We start from the raw sequence: 21,882 nt of genomic DNA, 5'->3' as shown, positions 1-21,882 counted from the left end.
TATTATGAGCTTACGATGAGCAGTTTAACGTCACATAAATTACGCATTAATTTCACACTGATAATTTTGCTGCAAAAATGTATTTGGTTATATTATTGTGTGCTGTGCAAATTCGGCTTTTGAAAAAGTGTAAATGTGCCTATATTTGGATATTTTCGTGTGCGCTTTCAGCCTGTGGACAGTTTTAATTATGCATAGGCTGAATTATTCTCATTAGCTGTGTTCTGTGAGTGTGTGTCTGCGCACTGACAGAGAGGAAGTTTAAATAATATATATGTGCTGTTAAAAATATAAATATCTGCTTTTGTTGTGAATATGTTCTTGTCCGCTGCCTGTCAGCTGCCTGTGCGCAACAACCTTTTGGACATGTTTAACTGTCTTGGCTATTTGTATGTGTCTGGCTGTGTGCAACGGAGTCTGGTTACAAGATAAATATGTTTGGTTCTTATTGGTGTGAGTTTACTTTATTATTAGACTATTATTAAGAGGTGTCCACCTGACGCAAAAAAAATGCACCTCCCACTACAGCACCCCCAACTTAAAACCTCTTCCCACGGCCATGTGTCTAACTACAGTTTCAAAGTAGCTTCCCCAACACTGAGCTTCGCCGCTTGGCCCCATAATAAAAAGGTTTACTGCACCTTTAAAGAAGAAAATGAGGGCACTATTCCTGCACTTTGCCTATTATTAACTATTATTGTTTCAGTAGACCCCTACCTGATCTTCTGAGCTGAATCCTTTCTTTAGAATCAAGATATATTGGATGTAGTACTCGTTTGAGCTCTACAATGTACAATGGCGGTCTCTAGTGGTAATGTTTGGTATTACGGATCAAACTGAAAGGAAGACATAAAACACTGACAGCGCTCAAGGAAACGGTGTCACACTAAAGACGGTCCATTGCTCTTGTTTTTAAATGCTAGATACTTAACCGAGCAGCTGAAGATGAGTCGAATGAGTGAAGAAGTTGAGGTATAGTATTTATTATTCGGTTACATAGACCATTAAACCCCCTTCTGATATTTTATTTTGGAATAATAACAGGCAATGTTAATGAAGGAAGTAGAACAATGCAATGCTACTTCCTTAACACTTTGATGTCACAGCGAATGTTATTATATATTGTTACACAATGCGTGTTGGTGTGTGAACCACATGATTTGTTTTCTTGCAAGAAAAGGCCTTTTTTTTTATCCATATAGGCAAGAAAAACACGTGCCCAAATGTATAATATATCACACTGAATAAAGTTTTAAAATCAACGTAAATACTTCTATCTCCCTACTTAGTTGGAAAAGAGTGTCAGGCGACTGAGAGAGATGTTTCATGGCCGTTTTGAGATTGAAAAGGCTGTGATCCTTATGCGACGCTACGCGAACAACCATCGAATGGTGGCGATGTGGGTCGTGCTAATGGCAGACGATGACAGAGGTAAAGTGCAAAGTTTTCTAGAACAAGTGACTCTTTTTATCGTTGCATAATGTTGAATTAAAACAATAATTTATATTAGATTTTTTTTTAACATTTCTATTAATTTTAATGACCATAAATAGACATATTTTGAACTGAACTCTCTTACAAAGTTAGTAGGGTAAGTAAAACAACATCGTACATTAATAACAATACAGTAATAGCCTATTACTTACTTACTTTTGACATATGAAAGAATTGTCAGAAAATTCCATTTTTTTACATTTATCTTTTTTTTAAGGACCATTAGACAAACTATGAAAAGAAATAATTAAAAACATTGCATGTTTTTTTTAAAATTATTATTATTTTACGTATCACATTTGATACGTTAGGCTTTAAAGGTCATTATCCTCCTGAGGTCTAGCAATACAATTTTGTGTAGGACATTTGTTATTTGTAAGTTTTTCTTAGCCCATACTTGCTACACTGGTAAATCTTGGGGTATTATCAGAGGACTCCCTGGACTTTTTAGAGATACTAAACGTTTCAGAGTTTGGCAATGACAGCTTCCTCTCCTTGGTCTATAAATATGGACTGAAATGTATCATAGTTCCCCGTCTGTCACTCACTCAACGTTATGTCGATTGAAGTGACACTAGGGGCTTCTTACAAGAGCATCGGTTACCTCTGAATATGAGAAAAGGCCAATGAAAAATTGGCTAAGAGAATTTGCATGTCCCACCCCCGGACATACGAGGGGATCTTGCATCTGTTCAGTCAGATTCTTTCTTCGGAGCCAAGCGGTTGTGTGATCAGCGAGCTGAGAAATTCACTATTATTCCACTCACTTTTAGAGCATTGCTGTTGGATTCTATGGCGCATTACCAGCGGCTTTCTCCCTTCTCTGCACGCCAGTGTAGTCCACACCCCTGGGCACTTCGACAGTGTTCCTACAAGAGCAAATAATCCTCTAAAAGAGTGCTATTTTCTCTAAAAGAGTAAACGCATTGCCGTTGAACATCTTGTTAAAGATTCGTCTTTTTCTAGAGGCATTTCCACCTTTGTGTTTTTCCTGGATGCAGCAGATATCTCTCTGCTTCTGAAGGCCATAGGCATTGCCTCGTGTGTCTGGGTTGCAATCACACGGAGGCAGCGTTTGTGGATGGTTCATGTACTCATTGCGAGAACTTGACCATGCCATCGTTCCGGTCACAGCGTTCCTTCCTTAAAGGTAACGCCACTACAGCCGCCCCCCGCATTCCTCACACTCTACAAGGAGTATGGCATCCTCGTGGGCACTGGCCAACGGCACCTCCTTAGCAGACATCTGTAGAGCAGCGGGCTGGGCAACACCCAATACCTTTGTGAGATTCTACAATCTCTGGGTGGAGTCGGTCTCGTCCCGTGTTTGTCAGGTCCAAGCATGTAGATCTCAGTAACACGGAACAGCTAACCGGGTGTACTGCTTGCACATAGCACCTTTCCCGTCCACTGAGGCGAACACATGCACTTTTATCAAACTAACGCTCCCTGGATGTTCTTCCTCCCCAGCCCTCTGGCTCGCAAATTCAGGAATTCTCGACCAGACCCACTATGGGTACTTATTACTGGAATAGGTGCTCTATAGGTGCTGGTTATCAAGGTAACCCCCTGTGATGTATTTCCTCTATATGGTCCCCCTGTCAGCGTCTCCCTTGGGCAGCCCCCCTGCCCCTGTTGCTGTGTTTGTAGAGCCCTCCCTCATTAGGCAGGACCTACCAAGGTGCCACTTCCATGTGTGGCATAACAGCCCCATGTGACGTATTTTGCCACATATTCACCTCCCCAGCCTGGGCAGGATGTGGTCTCTGCGGGGTCTTTTCCCCCTGAAAGAATAGGACTTGAAAAGAACACTTTCCCTGATGCTTTTTATAGCTAGATGGCCCCAGTCACATCTAACACTCTATTATGAGGAACATAGAGAGAGAAGAGGCCGCGGCTGGCGCAGCCTGCTCCCATGCTTGTCACGTCGCTTGTTCCCACCCCTCAAGGAAAAACTTTGATTGGATGCCGGTAACCTAATAAAAAAATATGACGTCTTAGTGGGGTGTTGGGGAAGGTTATGTGCAGTCTGATTCTCCTGCTCCTTTGGCCCGCAACAGCTTGCTTGCACCGGCATCAGCAGATCACGTAACATGGTTCAGTGTTGGTGCAGTTATTTAAAGTGACCCCTAGTGTTACTTCAATCGACACAACGTCGAGTGAGTGACAGACGGGGAATGTCTAGTCTACTATTGTAACCCCCGTTCCCTGATGGAGGGAAGGAGACATTGTGTCCCCCTTGCCACAACACTGTACCAAGCCTCTGTAATGGCCGAACCTTATTCTCGGCTGCTCAGAGCAGAACCTGACTGAACAGATGCACCATCCCCGCCTTTATAGCCGTATGTCCGGGGGCGGGACATGCAAATTCTGTTGCAAATTTGTCATTGGCCTTTTCTCATATTCAGAGGTAACCGAGGCTCTCGAAAGAAGCCCCTAATGTCACTACAATCGACACAACGTCTCTTTCCTCCATCAGGGAGGGGGGGTTACAATAGTAACCTAGACGTTCATTTCAGCACAACAAATACAATATGAATAAAATGTAATTTTTAATAAACAATTTTTATCATATGTATTTTATGCAACAAACTATATCTTTTTTATGGTAAGCTGACTTCATAATAGCTTGTAATGTAAAATAATGAGATCTTTATAATCACAGATTAAAATACACAGAAATATTACTTCACACTAAATATATCTCATAAAATGTGTATGTCAGAATTGTCAAGGCTCTGTGGTTTTTGGTTTTTGTGGTGAGCATGAATTGAATGTAATGGTGATTGACAGAAGTCTGTTGTATCATATTTGATACATGCAAGTTGCTTATATGCAGCAAATTCTCATTTCAAAATATCAGTAACAATATAATCATTACTGTCACTTTTACTTAAAATACGCTGACATTTATCCCAAAATACAGCTCTGGAAAAAATTAAGAGACCACTGCAAAATGATCAGTTTCTCTGGATTTACAATTTGTTTTTCCTGGAAGAAAACTTGCTTCTTCTGCTCTGACAATGTTCTCCAACTCTGAGATTGGTTTTTCCAGCAGAAAAATGCTCCATGCCACACAGCCAGGTCAATCTCACGACCTGAAACCCGTTGAAAGCCTCTAGAATGATCAAGAGGAAGATGGATGTTCACAAGCCATCAAATAAAGCTGAGCTGCTTGAATTTTTGTGTCAGGACTGGCAAAAATTCACCCAACAGCAATGTGAAAGACTGGTATAGAGCATGCCAAGACACATGAAAGCTGTGATTGGAAATCAGGGTCATTCCACCAAATATTGATTTCTGAAATCTTCCCAAGTTAAAACATTTAAACGTAGTATTATGTTTAAAAATGAATATGAACTTGTTTTCTTTGCATTATTTGAGGCCTGAAAACACTGCATATTTTTGTTATTTTGACCAGTTGGCATTTTCTGCAAAGAAATGCTCTAAATGACAATATATTTATTTGGAATTTGGGAGAAATGTTGTCAGTACTTTATAGAATAAAACTAAAATGTTCATTTTACTCAAACACTTATCAGAGAAACTGATAATTTTGCAGTGGTCTCTTCATTTTTTCCAGAGCTGTATATTGATATAACATTGAAACCACTTTTTTTTCCACAAATAACCATTAGATGATGCCATACACATGCGTAACTTATATACCATAGGTTGTTTGGCTTGCCAGCTTGATCAGAGAGTGAAACAGGAGCCGTCCAACGTTGTGTATTAAATCTGATGCACAAAGCGTTATAGGGTTAACATTTATAAATGCAGCAATACATTCAGATCTGTTTTAGTTGGTTTAGCTCTTGTAAATTAAGCTAAATTCAGGCAGTTGAGTTGACTAAATGTTTTTTTTTATTAACTATTTCTCTTTGAATATGTGTGTAGGCCATTGCTTGTTTTTGTATACTATTATTATGCATTTTTGTTATGTATTTCTTGTATTTAGAACTGGATGATGATGACAAGACAGTGCTAAATGACCCTGTAGTGCAGGTGCAGCTATCTATCTATCCATCTGTCTGTATGTCTGTCCATCCGTTCATGTATCTATCTATCTATCCATCTGTCTGTCCGTCCGTCTGTCTAGTTAGATAGTTTTGATTTGTTTGATATTTTTTGTCTGCATAAAATAGTTTTGATGACTTTACCATTATTCTAAAAGGTGGAAAATAGTCATAATTAAGAATGAATAAGTGTTTTTAAATTGTTTGGTGTATTACCATTGAATACTTTCTATACTATCTTATAGAATGTGGTTGTAAAACTCAAGGCTGATGAAAGACAGCAGGTAACATCCAAATATATATTTTTTTAAAGGTGAAAGAACCCGTAATTGATGTCTACCTGTTTTTTAATTGTATAATGAAAGTCAAGGTGTAATCATTATAAATTTGTAGGAAGAAAAAACAGCCAAGCCATCTGGATCCAGTGGTGCCCGTCCTTCAGCACAAGTAAGGAGTTTCCCTGTTTGTATGTGTATTTACAGGACACATAAAATGTCATGTTACACTGTAGTCTTACACAGCATCTCTCCTCTTCTAACTCAGGCAAAGAAAAATCGAAATGACGACAAGGATATATTGGTTTGTCACTTTGTCTACTTATTTAACTTACTGTGTATGCAAATAAACCAGTTAAAGATGATTTGTGTAGTTCATTTATAATGTCAAAATACATTTTACAGTCCCAGATTACATTAATATGCAAACACTGCTTTTTAAGCCATTTGTACTTGTAGGTTGTTTTCCACAAAAGTAAAGATTGTGGCTTTGTGGCACTATCAAAATGTTGCTTTTTTTAATTAAGCATCCCAACCAATCCTACATGTCATCTGGCTTTACCAATCAATGGCCTGAGTTTGAGTCAAATCTGTTTGATCAACACAAGTGTTCGGGACTGTTTGAAACATTTTTTTGCAATTCTGTTTGTTGATGCTAGTGGTGAAGAAATTACACTCTTCACCTGTTATACAGAAGAGCTGTAGGTTTACTGTAAACAGTGTGGATTAACATGCATTGACATGCTTGCAGGAGCTCGGGGCACGTCTACGAGTTCTGCCATTAACAGAGGAGAACAAACGGATGTTTGACCAGGCGCAGGCAAACCAGATCCCTGATGTCACACATCAATTTGCCTGTGAGTCATGTGATAGGGACTGGTGGAGACGTGTGCCACAGAGGAAAAGGGTAAGACTTCTAACAACACCATTTAGTGGCTCAGATCACATGTGAAGTACTTGAGTAATTGTACTTCATTACTATACTTACCGTTAAGCATTATTAATGGAATGCGTACTGTACTCATGTACTGTTGGAAGTGAATAATTGTACTTATACTCAATAACATTCTTAATGCACCAGAGTGGTGGTGGCGTAGTGGGCATAGTGGGCTAAAGCACTTAACTGGTAATCAGAAGGTCGCTGTTTTGAGCCCCACAGCCACCATCATTGTGTCCTTGTGCAAGGCACTTAACTCCAGGTTGCTCCGGGAGGATTGTCCCTGTAATAAGTGCACTGTAAGTCGCTTTGGATAAAAGGGTCTGCCAAAATACATAAATGTAATGCAAAAATCATACTTTTACTCGTTAAAGTAGACCCTTAAATTACATATTAGTACATACCTTATTAAAGTATTTTTAAAGTAAATTTTTTATTTAAAAAATTGTCCATCTTATTGTGCCAACAAACCAATTACATTACTCTCCCATTGATGTTAGTTTACTTTCACTTCACCCTTTAAGCTTGGATCGTCCCCCTGAGAAAAAATTACAGTTTTGACCAACACAAAATAGGTATCACTAAGCTGTAATTTACAATGCATGCAGGCATTATGACAAAAACTGAACAAGTGCTTTGAAATTTGTAGACAAATCAGAAGTGTTATATAAATTATACATTTATAATTTATTAATAATTTGCACTGTACATTTTATTGTAATCGGTAAAAAACAAACTGATCATATAGCCATGTGTCATATGTTGTTGGAAAGCTCTCAAAGAATAGAATACAACCAGCCTATAGGTTTTACTCACAGACAAAAATATAGTGAAATCTTGCTAAGTACATATCTTTGACATACATGTGATATGTAAACAGGTCAATCAAATCACTTTATTGTCACACGACCATATACACAAGTGCAACATTTGGTGAAAGTCTTGGTGTTGCTTATATGCTGCTTTTTAATCTGCATCTGTCTAAAACTTTTATCTGCATCTGTCTAAAAAAACGTTAGCTTTCTTGGATCAGATTACTTAATCAGAAATGATGTAGTGTGTTGTCCAGCCTCATGGAATACTAAACCAGTAGTATTAGGATTCAGATCACTGCAACCAGTAATCCAAATATGGGCGGAGAGGATTGTTCACTCTAATTACATATGGCCAGCAGGAGACGGTGCCAAGTACATAACAAAGACTCAATGATAGCTCAAATGACACAGAATGGAACTGAATGAGATCTCGTTACTCATGCCTGCATGCTTTGGAGAGATCATACCTCTAATCATTGTTGTTTTTGCATGTGTAATTAGTTCTGATGTACAATTATTATGTTTTATTTGTTTGGAGAGGCTTTTGGAGAGGTTTTTGGACACTTGGTTAAATTATTATGTAATTTAGTACAATTTTGTCACAGTACCCATTTTCCACTTCAATTTTTCTGCTTTGTACACCTCTTGAACCCTGGCACAGTTCTGTCATGGGAATCTAAGTATGCAAAGAAATATAGTTTTAGTATTCAACTGAATGCATGTGCATTATTAGGAACCTATATAAGAAATTTGGTTTGTTGTAGGTGTCACGCTGCCATCGATGTAAAAAGAAGTATGACCCTGTACCAGCTGACAAAATGTGGGGTATCGCAGAATTTCACTGTCCAAACTGCGCTCGCTCCTTCATGTAAGACATTAACTTCATACATTTTATAGCATGTAGTGTTTTTTTTTTTTCTTTTCTTTTCAGCTAATAGATGTTGTGTAGATACCATCAGTTAATTATTTTTCTTTTGAAATTTGGAGCTTTTTGTTAACAAATTTTTTAGGGGTTTTGGTCGGATGGATGGACGTTCCCCTTGTTATGGCTGTCGCTCAGCCATATTTCCAACAAGGATTTTGCCACCAAGGAAGAAAAGGATGATGCCTGGACCCAGAAGAAAAAATCAGCACAGCTGCTTAGCTGAAGACTGTTTTAATAGAATGGGTAATATGATGTTGTTTGACATAGTGACCATTAGAGGTTTTGCACACACCCTTGCCTTGTGAGATGTTCAGCTTGTGGTCCAAAAACCATGAAGAGAATTCACTATGAGTTCCCTTGGGATATTCCCATGGGTTTTTACAATGGGGTTTTTGAACTTATGAGTAAAATAAGGTCTGAGGTAAACATTACTTGATGAAACGTGGATGTAAACAAATCATTAAGATTATTTAATCATTAAGAGAGGTGAGCAAAACAGACATCCTTACCCTAAACCAACGCCTAAACCTACCTGATAGTGTTTTAAAAGCAGATTCGACATGAAAAGCACATTTACTGAAGCAACCACATGATTTCATGGCACTTTCACTTCACTTTTGTTTTGAGCGTCCTTGGCTGGGCTTGAGGCTCAGTCCATATTCCAACACTCTTGTCAGGTAAATTACAGTGGAAGTTAATAACATTGGAATAAGTGTGTAAATGTTCATGAGCCTGTAAATGTGATGTTTTACAAATGATGTGTTAGAGTAAAAGTGTTTTGATATAATAGCATAGCAGTGTGTGAGTAATACAATGAAAGTATTTATTAAGTCTTGTTATTGGTTTTAACAGCCATAGTACCCATGATTTGTGTGAAAGTTAATAAAACGCACTGTTGTTGTAGTGCCTTTGGTGTTAAACTGCAGCAAAACTTGGAAAGCAGCACGTAAAACTCAGTTTGCAAAAATGTTGTTATAGTAACATTCATTCTATGAGACTAGGTTGCAGAAACCCTAACCCTACCCCTAAACTTAACCCTTACCAATCAGATGTTGCTTTCCTAAATATGAAGATATCTTCCCCTGCCATCCTATGTTTTGGAAATCCTTGCATGGGCTATTGCTTAATATTAACCAATTGTTTTATGTTACTGTTAAAAGTAATGCAGCCTTTCTAAAAGCTTGCCAATAATAAACGCTGAAATGTCCATTCTCCCTATACCATCAATTCTCCATGGATAACATCTTTCCTGTTTTTTCTTTGTTTCATTCAGAAATTGGACACATTATGGAGTGGGTTATGATTGCCATGTTATGTTGCCTTTAAATCCTAAGCATTTACATTTTACAAGATATTTATCAGTCACTTTGCATCATGTTTGTCTTACCTAGAGCCCCATGTGCCTGGTACCGAATGTGTCCACCCACATAGCAGACAGAAGAACAGAAAGCCACGGGTGGTGTACCCCAGCCCAGCTCATATAAGCAGTGGATCTACTGTAAACACCTGCCTGAGTCAAGGCAGTCTGCTGGATAGCCTGAATGAGCTCATCCTGGATGACATTGAAGAGGAGTCTGATGAAGAGTCAGACAGCAGCAGCTGAGGCAGCAAGGGAAATTATTGCAACATGGCTTTCACCTCTTGAACAATCTTAATGGCGCAATGTTGCTGCAGGCTCTTATGATATCATTTCAAATTATTTACTCAAAGTAACAAATGCGTAACTAAAAAGCAGTCTGAAAGATTAATTGCACTACAGGCTTCATGAATACTGTGGCAAAAAGATTTTTGACCTTTTTTAATTCCCTACCCAACCAATTTATCCTTGCACTTATGGGGAAATATTCATCATATTAGAGTTACATTTTGTTTGCCTGTATTGTCATAAAATGACAGCTTTAAAACTAAGTAGATGCCTCTGGTTGACATGTACATCAATAAACTAACCCGCTACAAGCACTTCTAATTATTTCAATTCCCTAGTCCACCATACTGTTAGTTGGTAAATCTTTTTGGCACCAAATCATTATGTTTCCCTCTTATATGACTAATGATTGGTGCTGCTATTGTTTGCCTTCTCAAATGAAATACAGGCCTCACTTGAGATCCAACATCAAATTACACAACACACCAAAGATCATAGTGATCCAACTATTCACCTTATTGAACTCTATTCAGCTTGACAAACTGATTCTTTATTTTTTTCTAGGTTTAAATTTCTTTAAAATCCTCTTTGTTTCAGATTACACTTTGCACGGCTAACAAAAGACAGCCACTTACTAAGGAAATCCAAACCACCCCTGATGAATAACATGTGGTGTTTTTAGTCTTGCATAACAAACTGTCAAAAGTACGTAAGAGTTGGATTGTGTCCTCCGTTTTAAAATGTCCTCCTAACCAAAAATCTGTTCATTTGCTGAATAAAGATTTCAGGAACACATGTAGGGATAGATTATGGCTAAAGTCAAAACCAGAGAGGCTTATAATGTTATTATGTAAAATAATGTCAGAATAAAAAGTGGAAAAAGAGCTTTGATGTGCAGATCTATTGACCCATTTTGTTTTGCCTTTGCTATTATAACATTGTCTGTACATCATTACATTATGATTAACAACCACCAATAATAATAAAAAAAACGTTGTTATTTATTATAACAGATGTGAGTGGAATGAAGTCTTGTGATCTATAATGGCCTGGAGAATAAGAAACACAGCTACGCCCAACAGTTGTACAACCATGAACAAAAAGATATCAGATAACACCAAGAACAAACAACATAGAATTGTGCTCCATGCACTCTGAATGAAATGGGAAGAACCCTTTCCTCTTAATGATCCTGAATTCAGTTTTGAAACTCTACATGGCGCAAGCTGATAGGTTTTTTAACATGTAGTCTGTAGTCTCTTTGTCTAACATTTAATGTTGCCTCAATTGTTTGCAATAAAAATGGTTTCACTGGTTGAGCTCTACGAGAGTTTTCTGTCTGAAACCCTCCTCCTCCCAAGCACCAATTGTCTAGATCTGCTTCAGGGGGGGTTGTATGTGGTTGCGCAGCAGCAGAAGCATGTCTATGTGTTTTAGCAGTAACAAGTCTTCATACTTGCTCTGCAGTGGCAGCGTAACTAGTCCAACAAGACCAAACCTACCAACTTGTCATATCCATTATAACACCTAAAATTAATTTCAAGAGTTGTCATGAATGAACTTTAACAAAGTTTTTATTATAGAAATACATATGATGCAATGAAAAATGTATAAATGCTAAAATGAGAGTCATCATAAGAGCAAGCAAAAGTTAAAGAAAAAAAATGGCTTGTAATGTATTGGATTCTCAACAGAGCCAAAACACCTCAGTCTATTTTTAAAAGGCAAAGATTTGCTGCTGATCACCTTAAAAATAATAAAAAGCCATTTATTTACACCAGTTATTCCTTTCCTATGGATCAGGAAAAGTAATTCGTCCTCTGCTGGGCTTAGAGACAGCATGCTGCTTTAACAGTTTCCAAGAAGTAAAAACAATATTGACATTAAGCCTACTTAAACACCTGGATATCTGTCAAGTTTACAGTTTTTTGGCCAGTCTGTGGTCAAAGGTTATGATTGTTTATTTTACACCAATGCTGTCATATTTAACTTCCACTGACAGTATCAAAAATGTATCAGTATCGCAACATTACCTTTGCATTTATTCTTTTAGCAGAAACTTTTATCCAAAGTGATTTACAAATGAGGAATACAGCACACGAGATTTATACTATGAAGGCTATAAAATGAAAAGTGATGCAATACAAAGTTTCACATTACTCAGAGAAGAGACAGTTGGTGCACTAGTAGGATTTGATAAAGTGCTCACAGAGCACAAACACAAAATAAACACAATTTGGTCTTAATTTAGACCAGAGGAAAGCTAATTAGTTTTCCACCTAATAAGAATTCTATAAAAAATAAGCCTTTCATTTTCTTATTAAGTAACCAGGAATGATCCATTACATAGAAATGTGAGCATCCCCATTTTCAGACAAAAGCCTGTTCATTAGATAAGCATATGGAAGTCTGTCTATCAATATTTAGGAGCAAAACATGTTTCGAAACATTGCACCCGGTTGCATTTGGCAGTCAACTAATCCATTCAAAAGGGCTTTCAACAACAACAAGGATGAAAAAAAATGAAATACTGTCCCTAGTGGAGAAGACAATAGAAAAACTCTTACTTAACATGCTTACATGACTAGAATGTTGGTGGGCGGGAACAGCTTTCATAACATTATATGTATAAAAAGAAACAGCAGACTCACATGCCCATGCTTCTGCTGAGAACTGCCTGAAGATACAGCATACAACATGTAAGTACTAAAACTTCAATGCCTTAAGCTATCCTTAACTGTATAAACAGCAGTAGCATCATACAAATTACCAAATGAACAAGCTATTCCTAGAGTACCTTAAAGGGACCGTTCACCCAAATATGAAAATTGTGAAGACTCTCATGTTGTTCCAAACCTATATGACTTTCTTTCTTTGGTGAAACATGATGTTAGTCAGAATGTTAGGGACTGTTTAAGTCCCCATTCACTTACATTGCATCTTTCTTTCCGTATAATGAACGGTAATAGTGACTGAGGATATCAGTCCCTGACATTCTGCCTAACATAAACTTTTGTGTTCCACGGGTGAATAAATGATGACAGACTGTTTGGGTGAACTGTTCCTGTAAATGTAACATCAAATTTTAATTCATAATTTTTTTATGTTTTAAAGGATTTGCCTGACAGGAGTGATCGTTTTGCTCTTAACAGTGACTGTGGAGGGAAGGGTTGGGTGAGTCCTGTTTACTTTGTAGGCATCAAAATAGCCAGTGAGTCACCACTAAATACACTCAAATATATGTATTTTTGTGTGCATGTCATTTTATATATATTGTATTTGCACCTCTCAGAAACTCAAGTAGTCCGTCCAGTTTTTGCACAGAGACTAAGGAATGCTTGCTCTTTGACTTAGTGTGTGTGGGAGACGGTTATGAGGTGAGACACGTGATTATACAATAGAGATGAATTAATACATAGAGTACAAATGAAATGAAGTAGACAGACTCAAACACATGGTCATATCAATGAGATTAACTCATCTTATCTTAAAGGTACGCCACTATGATGCTGTTAAGTGGGTGACCACAGAAGTTGAATCCTATTTCTTGGAAATAGCAATGCCAAAAGCCTTCAGAAAACTATTCAAATACATCACTGGAGAAAATGAGGCCGGTGAGATAACTGTGATAGAGAGTGTTTGTATGTTATCAGTATGTAGTCTTTGCTGTTCCTATTTTAGGAACATTACGGTTGCCTGCTTTCTACTTTTAAAGGTTTGAATTCCCAGTATTCTCAATGGTGATTCTTTCATTAGATTTTCTCTCTTTTTTATTAAATTAGAATAAATTACAATATATAAATTCTCTACAATTTTTATTATTTATCTTTTTTCACATGGTTTTATGGTACCTTGGTCATGGCAAGGAAGAAAAAAATAGAAAATCTCGCAATTGTGACTTTGTGTGTCATCATTGATGAGTTAATGATTAATGTGAGATATAAACATTCAATTATGAGATATATAGTCACAGTAAATATGAAATCAGATAAATTATTAATATATAAACTCGCAATTATGAGAAACAGTCGCAATTGCAAGATATAAACTCACAATTTCGAGAAATAGTCATAATTGTTAAAAATTAACTTACAATTGCGAAATATAGTCACATGTGCAAGATATGAAGTCACATGTGCGAGATATGAAGTCACATGCGTGAGATATGAAGTCACGTGCGCAAGATATGAAGTCACATGCGCGAGATATGAAGTCACATGTGCGAGATATGAAGTCACGTGCGCGAGATATGAAGTCACATGCGCGAGATATGAAGGCACATGCGCAAGATATGAAGTCACATGCGCGAGATATAAAGTCACATGCGCGAGATATAAAGTCACATGCGCAAGATATGAAGTCACATGCGCGAGATATGAAGTCACATGCGCGAGATATAAAGTCACATGTGCGAGATATAAAGTCACATGCGCGAGATATGAAGTCACATGTGCTAGATATGAAGTCACATGCGCGAGATATGAAGTCACATGCGCGAGATATGAAGTCACATGCGCGAGATATAAAGTCACATGCGCGAGATATAAAGTCACATGCGCGAGATATGAAGTCACATGTGCGAGATATGAAGTCACATGCGCGAGATATGAAGTCACATGCGCGAGATATAAAGTCACATGCGCGAGATATGAAGTCACATGCGCTAGATATGAAGTCACATGCGCTAGATATGAAGTCACATGCGCGAGATATGAAGTCACATGCGCTAGATATGAAGTCGAGGTTATTAGAAATACGGTAGAATATTACAAGAATTAAAGTTGCAATTGCAAGATATGTCGCAATTACGAGAAATATTCACAATTGCGAAAAATAAAGTTGCAATTGCAAGATATAAGTCAAAATTCCGAGAAATAAGGTCGCAATGGCTAAAATTTAAATACATAATTACGAGAAATGCAATTGCAAGATATGATGACACAAGTACAAGAAATATTCTCAACTGCGAAACAGTTGCAGTGGCAAGATATAAACTCACAATTGTGAGAGATTGTCACATCTGTGAAATATAAAGTCAAAATTCTGAGATATGAAGTTGCAATTACTAGAAATAAAGTTGCACTTGTGATATAAATGAGCATTTACGAGAAAAAAAAGTCCCAATTGTGATATAAGGTTGCAATTACGGAAAATAAAGAATAATCCAAAAATACATTTTCCATTGCAAGATATAAAGTTGCAATTATGAGAAATACAGTCACAATTACGAGTAAAGTTGCTATATAAAGACGAAAGTACAAGAAACTAAGTATTTTACCTTTATTTAATCAGGCAAGCTACTAAAGAACACAATTCTTATTTACAATAACAGCCTGGAAATGTATATATTAGTATAAATTAGTTTAATTTATATAATATATTATATTATAAAGGCACCGTTTAATCAAAATTTGTACCCAACTTTTTACTTATTTAGGTGCCAAGATTGACATGACTGCCCCGGTCCTCGTTAAAATCAAAGAAAGTATGAGCAATTGGCAGTCATCTGTCTTTGTGATGAGCTTCCTGCTCCCATCTGAGTACCAGATCAACCCACCCAAACCTACTGATCCATCGGTATGTCACATTAAGCCCTTTCACACACTTAACATTGGATGGATAACTTTTACCCTCATTTAAAGGACAATGCTGTCTAGTTTCTGCATCTAAAGTTACAAAATATCAACAGTATCAGCAAATGCTCCTCTATGTTTTCCCTCTATTTTTTGGTGTTTGTTATCTCAAGACAAGCAAAGAATATTGATGCCATTTTCACAGATGGACCAGCTTTCTTTGCCTGCTGTACTTGTCCAATCAATAGTATTAACCGCATGAATATGCAAAGACATTTCCACAGGGTTTACCAATGTACAGTGTGAAATCTCGAAAAAATGACAACCCTGGATGATTTACTAACCCAACCCTGGGTTGTCAAGTGTGAAAAGTCCAATTGATATTGTCACTATTGTTTCTATTTAAATGAAAGGGTTTGTTTTACTTGTTCTTGATGGTGAATTCGATTTCTTTGCAGGTATACCTTACAGACACCCCTGATATGAATGTGTACGTCAGGAGCTATGGTGGCTGGATAATATCAGTCATCGCCAAATCACAGGCTCAGCGTCTCAAGACAGCACTGGACAATGTACAGGCCACCTATGAGACAGAGTATCACTATGATGTCGGCTATAACAGGTGCACTTAGCTTTTGGCTTGAATTCAAGCTCTCTTCTGTTGTTTAGATGTTTTATATAATGTTGATTTCATTCCTTTGCTCATCCCGTTATTTTGTGTATATGTGTCGTTGTGTGGTGTCTATTTGTGTTTTTCAGCCCAATGAAGATTTTGAACAGACACAATGAGGCGTGGTACATTGTTAAGGGCGATCCTGTGTGCCCTAAACCTGAATAATGTTTCTGTGACTCCTCTGCAATAGTCTGTAAAAGGTGACTGATTTAAATGAATAATAATAATAATTGAATAACAATATGGAGTAGGAAAATATGGAAAAGTATTGAAATAATAGTTATGTAGGCTATTCTAACATGAAATGTATTTGTTATTTGTTTCAGAGCAACATAAAGAAGGGAACTGCACTACATGTTTCCTGTATGTAATTAGTTTAACTAATGCAATTAGTTTGACAAATCTAAACTGCTTCTTTCAATACTTTTTTTTTTCTGTCTTGGTGGTAGTTTGGTGTCAACATTTGTTTTTATACAAATAATAAAAATTAAAATTAAACATTAAATCCTGCATTCATTTTATTTTTATTTTTTTGCAGTATATGGGTCATAACGTATGTTAAATGCTGTTTGATGCACACTTATCTATATATGAATTTATAAGAAAATTTGGCAAATGAGTGAGTAAATCTGAACGGTATTTAAAGCAAATGTTTTGCTGTAATTAAAATCAGTCAATTAATACAGAAATGTAAAAGATGGGAAAAGAGGAAAAATATAATTTAATAATAATAATAAATAAGTAAATAAATGTCAGCACACTAATATTTACACAACTGCATTTCTAATAACTTATATGTTTCAAACACTTGTTTTTTTTTTCACGTAAATAAAAAATTTAAAAAAACACCTCCGAGGTGAAAACATTTGTTTAACAACTTCAACTTCAATAAATGTAATGGCAGTTTAATAACCGCTATTGTTTAATAAAATGTGGACCTTTAACTTCACTGCATGTAGACATTTACTCTTTTTTTTCCCTAAGTGCACTTTGCATTGTGTCCTGCATCTTGGTTGGATGTGCAATCTTTTCTCTAATTTCTACAAAAGGGGAAAAGTTACCATATTGCCAAATTTAGCTAAATAGATGCTGTGGAAACAATTATTGTCCAATGGTAAAAGGTTTCAATCAAAAGATGGTCAGATGTGTAAAGCAATTTTAAAATGGAATGAAAATGTATTTACTAGCACAACCTTGTGGCCAAAACTCACAAATTGTGTGCTCTGCATCTTCACACCTTGTACACTTGCCTGGACAAAGAAAAAAAAGTCGCCGTAAGAGCCTATGATATCTATAATTATTGCAGTGATTAACATGTTTCAGCTGGCAACAATTCCTTTAACCCTAACTGATGCAGTGTGTAACTTCTCATTTGTTAAACATGTCAGAAGATTTATCCCGTGGTCGTGGAAAAGATGTTACTGTGTTTTAGAAGGGGCAAATTATTGGCCTGCATCAAGCTAAGAAAACAACTAAGGAGATTGCTGAAATCACTGGAACTGGGTTAAGAACTGTCCCAACGCATTATTAAAATCTGGAAGAAATGTGATCGGAAAGAAATCTTAAATGATCGTGAGATCGGAGATCACTAAAACTCCTAGTGAAGTTACATTGTAAAAAATGGACAGTGGAACTCACAGCGATGTTTAATATTGAAAGTAAGAGCATTCCCACAAGCACAATGTGATGAGAACTTACAGGATTTGGACTAAACAGCTGTGTGGCCAAAAGAAAGCCACTTGTTAGTGAGGCCAATCATAAAAAACAACTTAAATTTGTTAGGGAGCATAAAGATTGGACTGTGGAGCAATGGAAAAAGGTAATGTGGTCAGATGAGTCCAGATTTACGCTATTCCAAAGTGATGGGTGCGTCAGAGTAAGAATGGAAGTGCATAAAGCGATGACCCGTCATGCATAGTGCCCACTATACAAGCCTCTGGAGACAGTGTTATGATCTGGGGTTGCTTCAGTTGTTCAGGTCTTGGCTCATTAACGTTAAGCGGCAATAAAATGAATTCAGCTGACTACCTGAATGTACTGAATGACCAGGTTATCCCATCAATGGATTTTTTCCCCCTGACGGCATGGGCATATTCCAGGACGGCAATGCCAAGATTCATCAGGATCAAATTGTGAAAGAGTGATTCATGAGGAATCATTTTCACACATCAATTGGCCACCACAGAGTCCTGACCTTAACCCCATTGAAAGTCTTTGGGGTGTGCTGGAGATTATCGTGAGATTAGATATTAGAAATTGCACTCAGAGGATACAGGTCACTTATGTGGAAAATAACCACACAAGGCGGTTTGCTGGTTTAGCTTGTCTCCCAGACTGGCCAAGCTGACAGGGGGGGTGGGGGGAGCTTAAGCTGGTAGCTGTGTTTTGGAACGTGGTAGCTGGTTTAAAATCCAAGATCAAGCTGGTTTTTGCCAGAAAAAGAGAAAGATAACGACAAGCTTCCAGTGTCACATGAATTGTGATCATATATATTATATAGCCGTCATGTCATTTTTATTTGTATAGCACCTTTCACAACATACATCTTTCAAAGCAGCTTTACAGAAGATCAGCATTAACAGACGATAAAACTGTAATGTCTATAATGTTGATGAATCATCATTGTGTAATTAGATCAAATATGATTGTGAATTGTGTTTAAAAATAAGTAATTCAATAATAATTGTATTAATAACCCCAGTGAGCAAGCTGAAGGCGACTGTGGTAAGGAACACAAAACTCTATAAGATGTTGATTAATGTAAAAAATAACCTTGAGAGAAACCCGACTCACTGTGGGGGCCAGTTCCCCTCTGACTAACATTATGAATATAATGTAAATATTACTTATGTATAGTTAAAGTCATGGTTTAAAATTATTAAACTAAGTAAGTGTTAAGGGTCAGTGTTTAAACATAGATTTAGTTTGAACTGTAAGATTAATGACCAATGTCTTAGACTTTATTTAGCTTCATTTAGCAGAAGTTCACATAGATGCAATTGTCTTTGTTAATTGGCTGATGAAGCTTTTGTTGGCAATTGTTAGTCTAAGCATTTCATTTCAAGAGTGTGGTCCATCAATAGACCGAGATGATGCAGCCAGAGATCAGTGAGGTGCATCACAGTTCAAAAGGCCGGTAATTTCGGTGAGGTCTATCTTAAATCCAAGGTTCAGACAATGACATATGAAGTATCCCATGTCTTATGGTTGGAGTTGGCATCAGTTCATCCTCTGAAGTCCATCATAATAGACTGAAGTGATGTTTGGCACCGGTTGCATTTAGTCATCAACATTCAGCCACACGAAGCAGTGGAGTCCAACACGAAGCAGGAATGGTGCTGGATCCAGCCGGTTCTGGTGACCTCAGGATAGGAGTCCCGAGGTTGAGACAGGGAAACAAATAAAATAATATTAGCATAAATGCCATTAAATTTATTGCAGAATTATAGATCATGATCAATGTTTCTGGTTTCTGGTTCTGGCAGACCCAACTAAAGCAGCCTAATTGTGGGTTGGAGGATAAATTAGTTGTATGCCTGGCTAAATAGAGAGTGTGCCAGCCGATGGCGCTGTTATCAAACCATCCAGCCTTCCATTTCACTACTGCCTCAAGATACTTAAAGGGATAGTTCACCCAAAAATTTAAATTCTCTCATCATTTACTCACACTCATGCCATCCCAGATGTGTATGACTTTCTTCTGCTGAACACAAACAAAGATTTTTAGTAGAATATCTCGCCTCTGTTGTTCCTTATAATGCAAATTAATGGTGACCAGAACGCTGAAGATCCAAAAAGCATACAAATGCAGCATAAAAGTAATCCATAAGACTCCATTGGTTAAATCCAAATTCGTCTCCCTGCCCAAGGGTGGTGATGTATATGAAGAATGTGAATCACCAAAAACATAAGAAGAATGTGAAAGTGAATGTGGAGATTTAGTAAACAATTACTTAAATATTTATTTGTTTCTCACCCACACCAATCATATCACTTCTGAAGACATGGATTAAACCACTGGAGTCTTATGGATTACATTTATGCTGCAGTTATGGGCTTTTTGGACTTTCAAAAATCTGGTCACTAGTCATTTGCATTGTATGGACCCACAGAGCTTCTAAAAACCATTGTTTATATGCTATTCCAACCTGTTATAGCAAAACTTATTCTGGATTGTACCTTTTTTGGCATTTTTATATTTGATGCCTCTTCTAAACAATAAAAGATAAATTATTCCACAGAAATATTAGATTTATTTGGCAAATGTAAATATTTGACTCTATGCTACAGACGATATAACAAACAAGTGGACACATTTATAATAAATCATAAAAGCAGCTTGAGATGAAACAGTGTCCAGTAACTCAACTAGTAGAGCATGGGAGCTAGCAACACCAAGATCATGGGTTTGACCCCAGGGAACACACAAACTGATAAAATGCATAGAATGAATGCACTGTAAGTTGCTTTGGATAAAGATGTCTGTCAAATGTATTAATGTAAATTAAATGAATGGTCTTTGATGTTATATATACAACCTTAAATAATCATGAGTATTGACTCTGACTACCACCCCTGGAGTCGCAAGATCGAATCCAGAGTGTGCTGAGTGACTCCAGCCAGGTCTTCTAAGCAATCAAATGGCCCAGTTGCTAGGGAGGGTAGAGTCACATGGGGTAACCTCCTCGCGGTTGCTATAATGTGGTTCTCGGTGGGGAGCGTGGTGAGTTGTGTGCGCAGGCTGCGTAGAATAGCGTGGGACTCCACTGTAACGTGCTCAACATGCCTCATGATAAGATGCACGGATTGACGGTCTCAGATGCGGAGGCAACTGAGATTCGTCCTTCGCCACCCGAGGACTTAGAGCGCATTGGGACTTGTGCATTCCAATATGGTGGAGAAAAATGGGAGAATCATGAGTTCATGGCAAACTTGCCACAAATTCGACACTGATCATTTTCACATGCAAATGAGCTTTGCGGCAAATTGTTCGTTGTCGCCAAAGGTTTACTGCAGGTTCACCGCTGAAGAGCTGCTAACTTCTGGCAAACATTTATGGTGAAACACAAGCTCATTTGCAAGTGAAAATAACGAGCGGCATTTTGCAGCTTTGCCAGATTTTTTGAAAGGGATATCATTCAGATTTGATTAACAGTCAAGACTAGTCCTCATTTCATTTGAAAGCATATATGTCTTTTATTATTACTCAGGATAATCTATCACCCTTGAACTGTTTTATCGCCTTTGACGTCAGACCCTACACCCTGCTCCCTTCATTATAAATAAACTCCTTGTTTTATAATTGATGCCAAAGGTACATAAATGCTACTTATTGATGAAAAATACATCAGACTCCAAAAAATATTTTAGTATATTTGGAAGTTTTACACATGTCAACAAAATTCCATCAAAGAAATGCACTTTTTTTTTTACCAGTTATTATACAATGTTTTGATACACACAACAAAGGGTTTTGGAGTATTATTGCATTATAAATGTTTACTTGTATCCCCATAAAAAGATATGAAA

At 37.2% G+C, this 21,882-nt stretch overlaps 2 protein-coding genes across 2 annotated transcripts; both read left to right on the top strand.

Moving 5' to 3' along the window:
* The first annotated feature begins 836 nt into the window (after nucleotides 1-836).
* On the top strand, nucleotides 837-11,422 carry shfl (shiftless antiviral inhibitor of ribosomal frameshifting). The gene is made up of 10 exons (XM_052140064.1): nucleotides 837-972; nucleotides 1,290-1,431; nucleotides 5,453-5,499; nucleotides 5,756-5,794; nucleotides 5,904-5,957; nucleotides 6,054-6,089; nucleotides 6,537-6,692; nucleotides 8,302-8,405; nucleotides 8,548-8,705; nucleotides 9,854-11,422. Exons 1-10 carry the CDS (start codon nucleotides 946-948, stop codon nucleotides 10,063-10,065), a joined length of 975 nt encoding a protein of 324 aa, XP_051996024.1. The 5' UTR covers nucleotides 837-945; the 3' UTR covers nucleotides 10,066-11,422.
* Nucleotides 11,423-12,709: 1,287 nt separating this feature from the next.
* On the top strand, nucleotides 12,710-16,858 carry soul5 (heme-binding protein soul5). Its single transcript, XM_052139629.1, has 8 exons — nucleotides 12,710-12,806; nucleotides 13,222-13,281; nucleotides 13,400-13,484; nucleotides 13,601-13,721; nucleotides 15,545-15,684; nucleotides 16,139-16,302; nucleotides 16,440-16,553; nucleotides 16,680-16,858. Coding segments are annotated over exons 1-7 (651 nt in total). The 5' UTR covers nucleotides 12,710-12,804; the 3' UTR covers nucleotides 16,519-16,553; nucleotides 16,680-16,858.
* The last annotated feature ends 5,024 nt before the right edge of the window (nucleotides 16,859-21,882 follow it).

This window comes from Xyrauchen texanus, chromosome 12, assembly GCF_025860055.1.
Source record: "Xyrauchen texanus isolate HMW12.3.18 chromosome 12, RBS_HiC_50CHRs, whole genome shotgun sequence".
Lineage (NCBI taxonomy): Eukaryota > Metazoa > Chordata > Actinopteri > Cypriniformes > Catostomidae > Xyrauchen > Xyrauchen texanus.
The sequence above is the reverse complement of the archived record's forward strand: the minus strand, read 5'-3'. Positions and strand labels throughout refer to the sequence as shown.

Coding starts and splice junctions, on each gene's coding strand:
- shfl (XM_052140064.1), top strand. CDS start 946: ATGAGTCGAATGAGTGAAGAAGTTGAG. Junction 1,432..5,452: donor AATGGCAGACGATGACAGAG/GTAAAGTGCAAA, acceptor TCTTGTATTTAG/AACTGGATGATGATGACAAG. Junction 5,500..5,755: donor TAAATGACCCTGTAGTGCAG/GTGCAGCTATCT, acceptor ACTATCTTATAG/AATGTGGTTGTAAAACTCAA.
- soul5 (XM_052139629.1), top strand. Junction 13,282..13,399: donor ACTGTGGAGGGAAGGGTTGG/GTGAGTCCTGTT, acceptor TGCACCTCTCAG/AAACTCAAGTAGTCCGTCCA. Junction 13,722..15,544: donor CACTGGAGAAAATGAGGCCG/GTGAGATAACTG, acceptor TTACTTATTTAG/GTGCCAAGATTGACATGACT.